We start from the raw sequence: 12,473 nt of genomic DNA on the forward strand, positions 1-12,473 counted from the left end.
CGCTTAATACAATATATCCCCTGTTCGGAAACAAGCAAAGATGACTGGTTAATCGCCAGAAAAGCGTAAAATCAGTCTTGAAATCATGGAGTTTTAGAGTTACTCGGAGAGTTAAGAAGAAAAGTGAAAGAACTCATAGCTTTTGTAGATATTAATTAGGTATGGGAATTTTATGGATCTGAAAATCCTAACTAAAATCAATCTAAAAATTTCCGACCAAAAACCAAACCAAAAATTTATAAGTATTTAGTTAGGTCCAAAATTCCTCTATTCGAAAGAATCGAAATCGAAAAGAGCCAATCTGAATAGACTGGATATGAAAGGAACCAATCCGAATAAACTCAACCCGATAAGAACCGATTCTATCCGACCTAAAAATATGAATATTCAAAATTATTATTTAATGTGCTCTATTTTCTATATTTTACCTTATGGTTTAGTTGAAATGTCTATTTCTAGTAATATTTATTACTATGTTACAACATTTTAAGTAATGTAAAATGTTAAATGTCAAATTTAGAGTTTTAAAATATGTAATTTCAATTATTAATAGTTCATATTTGTTATTTTGCAAAATTTTAAATAAATATGACGAATTTTGGCTAAATTTTTGATAGTGTTCAGGTATTTTTTGGTCTTTTTGTATCATAAAGATCCGAACCTGATCCGGACCTAGTAGAACCCATAAATTATAGGTATTTTACAGATATTTTAATTATAGACCCGAACTAACTCGGACCCAGAGGAATCGATCCGAACCCAAACCGGAAATTTTTAAGAACCAAGTTTGGTCCAAATTTCTAGGAAAGGACTCATACCCAAAACAAACCGAACTTAACCCGACTCGAAGACCCAACGTGCAAGTCTAATTTCTAAAAATTTTAATCATAAAATGATATGTGTGTTTTAGATTTATTATATTTTGATTAAACTTAATAAGAATAACAGGAAAAATCATTAATAATTTTTTTTACAAAACAGAGGCTACCATAATATCCATCTAACTACACGAACACGTAAGATTGGTTGAATCATGAAAAAGAATAACTAAATTATAAACGAAAATTCTATTATACATTATTTGTTAGTCAAATATGAAGAATTTATTTTACCAAAAATATAGAAAAAATATGGAATCTAATGAGAAAACGTATACCAGCGGGTGCGCCGGTCAAGCTCTAGTTCCAATTAAAGTACAAGAGTATAGATCAACTGAATTAAGATTAAACATAGTATTTAGCTCTTGATGGAAAGATGGTTTCTGTATTTTGTTCAAAGCTAGGGTTTCATATATTTGGAAGTTGTTCTGATGGAGTATGATTTCGTGTTGATAACGTGTTGTGAACAAAGAGAAAAGAAAGGAGAATTACTATTGTATTATTCCATAGGGAATCAGATATATATAGATATATATAGGATATAATACTTGGAGATAAAGTAAATTTAAATATAAGTATATCTAGAATATCTTATGTGTTTATCTCTATAATAGTCATCCATATCTAATATTCACAACAAATCTTGAATATAGGGTATTTTCCTTAAAATCTAGATTTTGCACCAATAAATGTAAAGTAGTCAATTATCTAAGTTAAGCTATTTTTATCTCTTCTTATCAAAAGTATGACTTTCAAAATGCATAGTTTGTGTCAAAATACATGGACTATTTAAAAAACTAGACAATCACATAAAATACACATGTATAAAGGTATGTTTCTCACTATATATACATCCAGCCTTCTCTTGTTCTGTTATATGTTTTTTGTTTGTTCTAGCAGTCTCTTGCTTTCCATTTTAACATATTAGACCGCATTTTTTTTTAAAGAAAAGGTATATACAATTTGTCTCACATATAAAACTCAGGCTTCTCAAAGATTCATTGAGGTCTTCTAGCTTAAAACTTATCATCATTTCTTACATAACTAAAGCTTCACTATCATTAAAGCTTTTCTTGTAATATATTGATGCAAAGATTTTTGTTATATTGTTATCTCGTATGGCATAATCAATTTGGAAGTAACTTGTTTTTTTTTGTTTTGGAAAAGAAGTAACTTGTTGATGCTTTGGGTTTTGTTATTACCGTATCTACCATCAGAAAATTGATTTTTTAATATCTTCTGTTTCTAGGCTCATAGATTCGTGCTACTGTATCTTTGATTTGGAAATTTAGTTGTTATCATAATAATTATTCTATTTATTTTAAGTTGATATGATTTCATACTACCGTATTTTGGTCTAAAATTTATTTTGAAACTATTTTTATTTTTAATAAGCATAGACACACACAAAAAGTTTTACATAAGCAATTTGTGGTAAATTTACAATATATTTATCTGATTGTGAAAATTACAGTGTTGCTAAACATGACTTCAAGCGATGATCTTCAGTTTCTGTTGGACACCGACTTCTTTTTGTTCTTGGACCCGTCAGAAACTTTTAATGCTCTCATGGTATACTTTTTCATCTCTTACATTTTTATTTTAAAATTGACTGTCGGTGTAAATGTATATGATATGGTTCAATTTATTTGATATTTGATACATGAATATGATATCATTTTCAAAGTGCTTGTATATCATTTTGAGTTTACTAACTTTTATTTACTCCCGAATATATCTATCTTATGTATTCATTTCATCATACAGGCATGTCCGGAAAATCCTTCGTTGCTGGCTTCAGAAGATGTACACAATGAGATTGTTGAATATCCCTCAACATTGATAGAAAATCCGCCCACTGATCAAGAGACATTAACAACAAACTTAAGCTTTTGTCCAGAGATGGTACCACAATATCAAAGCTTCCATCACCAGAACGATTATTCCAGATCTTTCAACGCAGTAGAAAACTTTCCTGGCATGGTATGATGTTACATAACTATGCCACTTCTTTCAGTAATATGCATTTGATATATTTATATTTTTAGAAAAACTTACATAAACACTTTTTAATATTGAAGGATCTCTAAAAAATTATAGACTAATCTCATAAATATGCAGGTGCAGCCACCATGTACATTCAGCAATGGCCAAAGAGAAACCAATGATATACATCCCTCAACATTAATAGAAAATCCGCACACTGATCAAGAGACAATAACAAGAAATTCAAGCTTTGTTCCAGAAATGGTTTTACAACATCAAAGCTTCCATCACCGGGACCATTATTCTAGATCTTTCAACGCAGTAGAAAAATTTCCGGGCATGGTAAGAGCATAACTTAACTATGAAACTTCTTTCGCTGATATGCATTTGATTATTTGTATTTTCTAAAAAAACTTACAACATAGACACTTTTGGTAACAATTGGGAGGATAACCGATCAATATGTAGACTAATCTCATAAATATGCAGCCACCATGTACATTCCAGTGTGGCCAAAGAGAAAGTGGCTACAGTGAAAACTGTTTACTAACCTCAACCAATAAGGTGATGACAACTGAATTTCAGTCAACTGATGTACAACATGCATTTGTAAATCAAAGCTATCAACAACCTTCATTGCCACAAACAATTCCTAATTTCTCCAACGAACCGTATGTTTCAACATTAAAGGTATGAATCTTCTATAACTTTGGTTATTTAAATATCTCTTTATCTACTCAACAGTCTCAACTCATTCGATGTTGTGATGCTTCAGATGGAGAGTAATGCACAACAAGTTGGAAGAACTAATGGACCAACAAATCACAATCCTATGTCTCAAGATCATCGCATTCATCCTTTTTTGTACTTATCAACTTATAACATCTTTTTCCTCTTTAAATATATACAAAGGTTTAGAATTAATATTAATACAATTATCAGTCCATGCAGGTTTCAGGAAGAACGATATGATGACGACTTGCTACTTGCAAAACTAAAGCATAGTCATGAAAATGATCAGATGCACCGACCTGAACCGTCCAACATTTCTAAACCACCATATGTGTAAGAAAACAACTTAGTATTTTTCTAAAATTAGATTATCTATATTTTTGTTAAACGTAGATGTGCTTGATAAATCTTTGTCCAAATATTTTAGGGGGGCTAGGTTAAGCAATCAACACCAGATTCTTTGTGCCTCGTCAAGAAACACTATACCGAATCCAGAGAATCGTACTCCCATGATTTCCTATACTCATACCCCAAAAACGTAGCTATGAATATTTTTCACTATTTGATTTTTGTATGTACGCTTAAATTAGATTCTCTTACAATTGTAGAGTTTCTTGAATGAACCACAGGTCAGAAAGCTATTCACCATTTGCGCAGACATATCAGTCTGACCCATATGCTTTTAATTTCCAAACATCAAGCTCATTACAAACTACTTATACTCGTCGACCTCGTGGAAGGTAACATCATGGTCTTACAAAACAAATGAATGCTTCAGTATTTTTATGATCTAATGTTTGAATGAAGATACAATATTCAATTTTATTGTAGGCCAAGAAAAAATCTAATTTCAATACCTTTGGTACCTACAACTCAAACGCCCTTAACCTCTCTCAGGTACAAAGTTTCCACTACTATCACAATATAATATAATTATAGTTGATGCTTGATGCAATCTATTTGTTAACACTGCATTTATCATACCTTTGTTTATTTAGACATTATGGCGCACAAGATAAGGGAAAAGAACATATTACAGCAATTCCGTCTATGAACCCAACTCTGTACAATCAGTATCAGAATTCATACACAAACATAATGACTCCGCAGGTGAAGTTCTTTTGTCTTTTTCTGATGACTATGAAGTTTTGAGCCGATGTTTGTACATCTCCTCAAACTCGGGATCAGATCATGACATCTTATACTTTGTCTTTTAATCTTTAACGTTGGACAAAATGCAATTTGTTTTCTTGTCAATAAATGAACAATACAACCACCTTGAAGAATGAGTTTGTTTCTAATATCAAATGTTATTATGGTGTCTAATATTGTGCAGAGTGAGGTTTTAAGACAACACAGTTGTAATGATCAACTTGAAAATGAAAGCTCATCGTCTAAGACAAGAGTATAAACATGCGCTCTCACATATATTATATATAATTCATTTCTTTAAAGCAGGAAAACGTTTATGAGTGTGAATTAATTAAATAATGAATATTGCAGAGGACCATGGGAACTTTCCAAGAAAAATCTATAGCAGATTCATCGACGTGTTCTTTTTGGCAAAATGAAAATACGCGCTTAGGTGCAGGATATGCAGCTAAACACCACCATGACAAGAGGTTTGTGTATGCCAAGTTTCCGACTATAAATATATCAAGCAATTAAATATTAGTTGGTACATATTCAGATATTCTTAAGAACTCATACGGAATATATAATTGGTCTTGTCTGGTAAAGTACGGTAAGGTTTGTTAATTAGAATCTCAAATTCAAATCTAAAAAGGAAAAAAAACAAGAATTTAGGAACACTACTTATACAGTTACGTAATATTTCAGGTCTATACAAAATGCAGCATATGATCCATTATACGCAGCTTATGGAATGCCCCTTGATCCCCACTTAAGGTTCTTTTGATTAGATTTGTTCAAGTATTAACTCTCTCTCTAATTTACTCATGTAATTTAGGATCACTATATTATTCTTCTGTATATAAAAACTAAGCATAAATATTACATTGTAATCTTTTGTATCTTTTTTCTCTGTTTGCAGGGCCATATAACTTGCATGTTTGAAGAGCCAATATGGTTTATTGATGGGAAAAGTATTTCAAGACAATCACCCTGAATCGTATAACCAACTAAAGATGTATTCGATATAATATATATAACTAGATTTTGACCCGCGCTTTTAAAGCGCGGATTTATTTTTGTTTTCTTTTCAATTGACAAATATTTAGTAAATGTCACATTTTCATATATTTGTGCTTTATTTTATAAAAGACTTAAATTTTTTATCTTTATTTATCGTATTTCATTTTAAATGACTATTTATGTTTAAAAAATTAAACTTTATTTTTTTAATGAATTAAATTGGTATAACTCTGATAAATTAATTTTATTATGTGGTTAATATTTTAATTAAAAAAATTATATACTTTTAATAAAGATTTATATTTTTCAATAAAAAAATTCAATTATTTTTATGAATGCTTAAATTATATTAAGAAAAGAAAAAAATAATAATAATTAAGAATAGTTGAAAAAAAATTATTTGAACTTGGACTCAATGGCCCAAAGGAAAAAAAAAGTGAGAATTGAATCTAATTTTTTAATAGGCCCAAATGGCCCAAGATAGATTTGATGTGGGCTGGATCCGAAAATAATGACCCAATATAGATGTGTTATTAATATTACTTGATTGCCCTTAATGAAACATGCAATGTTAGTAAAGGAAAGGGCATGCTAAGATAATTATGACAATAGGATCCTGCTTTAATAGTATAGATCTAGCTGTTCGTAACAATAGTATTGTCTCTGTCACTAAGCAAGTTCACTTTCGGCGGTGTGGTTGCCCGTATGTGCGAGTTGTAGAAAAACATGCATGTATTTTAAGATTATTATTGATACTAACTAGATTTGACCAAAATTACCACATTGTGCATGAGTTCTGTTGAATATTTGTGTTTGTGGTATTCAGTATGTGAGACTAATTTATCTGGAAATATGAGTAAACGAAATGAAGAATTTAAGAGCAGAAAAGGCCGGAGGCCCGGAGCAACAATAATGGACCAGTAAAGAGACAACTAATATTATAAGGAGTAAGGACCCTTGCTAGAGTATATTGGTTTCAAGTAAAATTCAACATTCTCCTGACGTTTAGCAAGTATATAAAAAAAATATTGAAGTTGAGGTGATTAATAATGTGACAAGAACTTGGGACATTGCCCATCACTCACGTTAAGTCAAATGATAGATATTTAGGTCTCATTTCAGCAATCTCTCACATGTTACTGTAATAAGTAGAACAGCATATGTATAGCGGATCTCAAGTAAGATGACCTAAAACTTCGAATCTAATGAAAATCGTGAAGCCAGCATATTTATTTTTGTAGATTCTTTCTTTTCATGCGTTAGAAGTTGATTACATTCACGCGACGGAGGCTTTTTGCTTGCTTTTTTTTTAATGAACCTAGTTTAAGATATATCACATTTTGTATAAAATCATCGATGTAATAACCCCTAATATCTGTTTTGTATATTTTAATATATATCATTCTGGCTATGAGTTATTGTCATTATCCTTTTGATGAGAAAATAGTGAATAATTAATTCCCAAAATTTTGTTACCATGGAAATGCTGTAAAATAGTTAAACGCGTTATCAATAACCCCAGAGATTAGGAAAGGCTGAGGATTTACATAAGGCGAGAGAGGAATGGCCGACTTCGCCTTATTTTAAGCATTGTCTTCCGTCCTTTTTTAATATTTCTTGATTATCTTCCCTTAATCCCAGAAGATTAAAAAATCAAATTAAGTGATATATCTTATCGATTCCTTTTCGTTGTGAGTGCATGTATAAGTGAACAAAAGTTCGCTTAACGTTCATCCTTTAACCGTCAGAGAAGATAATTACATGTATACAGGTAATTAATTATTCAATTTGCTTCTTTAGATTATTGAATTTATCTTCTTTATGTTTGATTGATGATTCACGCGATTTAAATCTGATTAGGGTTCATTTAGATAATTCCAATCTCACTTAACGTACCCTATATAAACATAAAAATCTTCGTGAAAAGTATTTTAGTTATCTTTTCCCATAAAATTTGTGTTTAAATCGTTGTTTGAAATCTGGAAAGAAAAAAAAAATCCTATGAAACATCTTCGTGGAAGTCGGCTTCGATTTTTTTTTTTAATTTGTTACACATATAATAAACGTACGCGTAGCTTGTTCGATCTGACCAATGCGTGTATGAATTAATCATTAAATCAAATAATAAGTCAATAACTTGGTTTTTCAGACATCAGTCAACAACTTGTTTATTTCGCGAATCGTTGTCGTTTCTTTTTGCGTTCAAGAACGGACGGAATCTGGTTAATTCATAGGGAAAATCTATACTATTATTTGCGAAGTAAATTTTCGCAATATAGCTCTCACGTTGAAAGTTATAGTGGTTAATATCGTTTATACTCTTAATGAATAAAATGTATAAATAAATTAAAAAAAATAAAAACGAAATTTTAATTGATTTTGATTAGATAATTGATTAATATTAAGAATAGTAAGAATTATCCAAAATCTAAAAATATAATTTAAAAAAGAGATAACTTCTGTATATATTGTATTGTTATCTGAAAAAGTCTTTAAGTAAAAATTTAAAAACGTAAATTATATAACTAAATATTAATTAAATTAAATATTAATTAAATAAAATTCTTAATTATATTCTTAAAAATAGAATATTGAATTATCCAAAATCTAAAAATATAATTAAAAAATATAATTTCTATATATATATTATATTGTTATCTGAAAAAGTATTTTAGTAAAAACATAAATTATATAATTAATATTAATCAAATATTTTTTTTTAAATTATATAATTAAAAATACAATATTGAGTTATTTTAAGATTTATTTTAATAATGAATATAGTGTACAAAAAAAATTTCAAAAATTTATGAAAATGTTTAAGCCCGCATCGTGGGCAAAACACCTAGTAGTATCAGTAAAAAGACAACTTTTTTGTTTGTTAAAGTTTATAAGACCTTAGGCAACAGAATTTGGCTGTTTTTAGGATCTCCCTATTATTTTATAACAATTCTTAATCCATAAACGTTAACTAATTGGTTCAAGAGGCTAGGGTATATTATTTTAGGCAATCTTTAATCACATCTTGATTCTAATATATACCGTATATATCCAATATATATGGACCAACAGTATATATTTAATCACATCTTCACTCTTACATCTACCAACCTTTTCTTTTTTCTTACATCTACCAACTTCTTTCTAGGCAATCTTTTGTAGTTGTACTTGTATATTTTGTGTGGTTCAAAATCTTTTTTTGCAGTTGTTCTATACATTTTGTGTGGTTCAACAAAATACCTTAACTTCTGTATCATCTATATATTTATTTGCTTACCAAAACAAAACAAAAATCTATATATTTATTTAATTATTAGTTTCAGTTTTATTTGTTATTTAAAATAGAAATTGGTTGAAGTGCTAGGCTTTTAGTTAGTTGTAGATGTCTGATTATAGTTTAAAGTTGTAGACTACAGAAAGAAAAAAAATTGAGGTTGGGGAATTTTAAAATTGGAGGATCTATTTTAGTAGTGAAATCTACTCATTGTTATAAGTATTTTAAAGTTTTATAAACTTATTCTTTTAATATATAGTTTTATATTTGAAACCCATTGAGAAATAATACACTTTCTTTTTCTCTTTTCCTATAATGTAGTACTGGATGCATTTTTGGGTTAAGAAAAGAATTCCATTCATTGGATAAAAGAAAGGTGTGAGCGATGGACAGTATAGAATTTCTAAGAAACTTTTATCCGATAGGGACTGGTTTTAATTATGTGGTAGTGATGACATATTCAAACCTGTTGCTAAAAGTTTAATTTGGGTCCGTTTCTGGTCTAATATACATTTCCTTTTTCTTTCTTTTTTTTCATTCACAGGAAAAACATTAAATGTCACAGATTCTCAGTAATATCTCAGAGACCATCCCTTCCATGACGTCAACACCTTCGCTTAGCTGTCTCCCTATTTAAATTCTCTACATGCAACATCCCATTAAATAAAAATAAAAGAAAAACAAAAGCCACAAAAAAATCAATATTTTCTGAGTTTTGTTATTTATTTAAATTCAAGAATATGGAGAGAGCCTCTTCTTCCTCCTCCAAGTCATCATCATCCATGGCTTCTTGTTCTTCTGATCAGTCTCTTTCCATCATTTCCGATAAAACCTCGTCTTATCTGACGTCATCCATGATTTCCCGCACGTCATCATCATCTTCCTCCGCCGTGGGAGACTACATCGGGACAGAGAGCTGCTTCGACGTCCTCTCCGCCGACGAAGAAAACGACGTATTCTCCTCCTCCGAGTCTATGAACCGGTATCGTTACGGAGGAAGGAGGAGAGAGGAGAGAGAAGCAAGAGCCGCGGCGGCGCGTGAGTTTCCCCCGCCGATACCGTTGCTTGCTCAGACAGAGAATCTTCTCCCGCACATGCCGTGGGTTTTGAAGCGTGTGTTGACGAGCGACGGGAGGCTTATCCTGAGGGAAGAGAAGGTTCGTCATCACGAGTACTTCCGTGCGCATAGATCTAATGGCCGTCTCACTCTCGACCTTGTTCCTCTAGACGATGACGTTTTTGAACTTCCTCAAGAGCCCTCTCATTACCAATCTGATGGTGATAATGATTATGATCACGATGATGATGAGAATGATCAGTGTGATGATCATCAACACGAGGTGGGGGAAGATTTGGATGATCTGGCGGATAATGTTGATAAGAGTGTCATTATTACTGCCCCTGACGATAAAGATGGTGTTATCCATAATTGTGATCATGATAAGGGCAATGTGCATGGTGGTAGTGAAGATGGATATAGGAAAGCTATATTAGCGGCGGTGGCGGATGAGACGGTGGTGGAGAGCGGAGGAGGAGGATCACCGAGAGGAAAGTGTTTGAAGTCTTGTTTTGTTGGTATGATAGTTCGAGAGATCAGACCAGTTCTTAGTTGATTGTTATTCTTAATTAGTACTCCCAACAATTAGCTTATTCGTTTCTTTCTGGAAAACAAATATTACCATCGCTGAGAATTAAACAAGTATTACCGGCTTAATTTATAAGAATAACTGAGTGTTTTTTTCAATAAAGATTTGTTTCTTGTTTTTGTATTTTTCAGTGTAATTTATCTTCTTTGAGGGTATTCTACGATATTTTAAAAACTGTTTAGTTGGTTAATATTTTTGTCCGTACGTGAGTGGTGCTTTTTTTGTGGTTTTAAATTTCTCTGGCCGGGTGAATTAATACTATGGAAAAGAGATACACTTGTAAGAGAAAATATTTAAAATCGAATCGTAATCTCTCTAGAGGATATTAAGTAAATATTGGAAATTCTGAATACAGATTTAGAAAGAGCAACTGCGAAAAATCGATGAGAAGATATAACAGCTGATATTCGATAAAACCATATGGTGCAAACAGCTAATGTATATATATACAGGGGCGGATCTGGACAAAATATTTATATGGGGCACAAATAAATTATATAGCAAAAATAAAATATAAACAAAAGTTATAGCTATGCAATTTTTATTTAAAAAAAATCAAACTTGTAATTTTTTTGAATTCTGAGTTTTAAAAAGAAAACTCAAACTAATAAGAAAAACAATTTGGATCTTTTTTATTTCGTATAAATCAGATTCTAAAATGTTTTGATAAATTAACTAATAAGTCATGAAAGAAATTGACAAAACAATATATATATATATATATATATATATATATATATATATATATATGTGAGATGGCTACATGGAAAAATGATAGTAGAAAAGAACATGGAAACAAGACGGTGAGTGGGAGAGTCGAACACATATCTTATGGGACTATCGATTCAACTAGTAAGCAATTAACCTAAGGACCATAGTTAGACTAATTACTTAAAGGTTTCTTATAATCAGTGTGTGGCACATGCCCCACCCTTCAACAACCTAGGTCCGCAATATATATATATACAAGATATGAGCCCGTTGCGTTGCAACGGGTTTTGTTTGATGTTTTAATTTAATAAAAACCATAAAATAATAAATCATTTTATTATAGTATTATGATTGTTTTTTTGCATATATTGTTTGAGATTTATTTTATAATTGAAACTCGTTTTCACACATAAGTTCAAGTTAATATTTGTATTTTATAATCATGGTGTATAGATTAGTTGTTATAAACTTTATACAAATGATTAGAGAAAATAATATACGTAAACACTTAAACTGAACACAATCCGAAATAAGAAATAAAAAGTAAAAAAAATAAAAATTAAATACACCGATCGAATCAATGACAACATTATACATGTTCTTTTGTACTAATTTAATATTTTATTAAATAAGTCTTTAAAGTTTTATTTTGCTATGATTCTTTTAAAAATAAAAACATTATATTTTATAAATCTCCTTTTTATTTACAATTAAAAGATAAAATAAAAATATTAAATACTCTTTTACAATTTTGATTAAGATTAAAAAAAAGTAAATTACTGTCATATAACCTATTATAATTATCTACTCTTTAGAATTTCAGAAAAAATATTGCTATCAAATAATTATTTTTAGTTATTAATGAATATTTTTAAAATTGCTATTTTTACAATTCATATCAATACTAATTTTACACTTCTTTTGTTAGTTAAATAATTTTTATCATCATGTTCATCACCAAATACTCTCTTAAAAATAATATCAAACAAAGTTTTACAATTCTCTTTTGGTTAGGACTTAAAAATATTATAAAAATTTCTTTGGTTTAGGATTTTTTTTTATAAAAAAGGAAAACAACTATAAAATATTATT

The 12,473-nt window shown here is 30.0% G+C and overlaps 2 protein-coding genes across 2 annotated transcripts; both read left to right on the forward strand.

The window, feature by feature from the left end:
- Positions 1-1,555: 1,555 nt before the first annotated feature.
- On the forward strand, positions 1,556-5,715 carry LOC111199360. Its single transcript, XM_048735516.1, has 10 exons — positions 1,556-3,212; positions 3,333-3,535; positions 3,609-3,728; positions 4,226-4,336; positions 4,428-4,458; positions 4,536-4,706; positions 4,933-5,001; positions 5,100-5,256; positions 5,337-5,340; positions 5,436-5,715. Exons 1-10 carry the CDS (start codon positions 2,994-2,996, stop codon positions 5,512-5,514), a joined length of 1,164 nt encoding a protein of 387 aa, XP_048591473.1. The 5' UTR covers positions 1,556-2,993; the 3' UTR covers positions 5,515-5,715.
- A 1,562-nt stretch (positions 5,716-7,277) lies between these two features.
- On the forward strand, positions 7,278-10,723 carry LOC106356404. Its single transcript, XM_013796162.3, has 2 exons — positions 7,278-7,521; positions 9,569-10,723. The coding sequence occupies exon 2, from the start codon at positions 9,765-9,767 to the stop codon at positions 10,635-10,637; it is 873 nt and encodes a 290-aa protein (XP_013651616.2). The 5' UTR covers positions 7,278-7,521; positions 9,569-9,764; the 3' UTR covers positions 10,638-10,723.
- The last annotated feature ends 1,750 nt before the right edge of the window (positions 10,724-12,473 follow it).

The sequence above is a fragment of the Brassica napus genome, chromosome A7, assembly GCF_020379485.1.
Source record: "Brassica napus cultivar Da-Ae chromosome A7, Da-Ae, whole genome shotgun sequence".
In the NCBI taxonomy this organism is placed as follows: domain Eukaryota; kingdom Viridiplantae; phylum Streptophyta; class Magnoliopsida; order Brassicales; family Brassicaceae; genus Brassica; species Brassica napus.

Excerpts from the sequence above, each read along its gene's own strand:
- LOC111199360 (XM_048735516.1), top strand. The coding sequence starts at position 2,994 with ATGCAGGTGCAGCCACCATGTACATTCAGCAATGGCCAAAGAGAAACC. Across the intron at positions 4,337-4,427 it reads ACTCGTCGACCTCGTGGAAG|GCCAAGAAAAAATCTAATTT; the intron begins GTAACATCATGG and ends ATTTTATTGTAG. Across the intron at positions 4,707-4,932 it reads CAAACATAATGACTCCGCAG|AGTGAGGTTTTAAGACAACA; the intron begins GTGAAGTTCTTT and ends AATATTGTGCAG.
- LOC106356404 (XM_013796162.3), top strand. The coding sequence starts at position 9,765 with ATGGAGAGAGCCTCTTCTTCCTCCTCCAAGTCATCATCATCCATGGCT.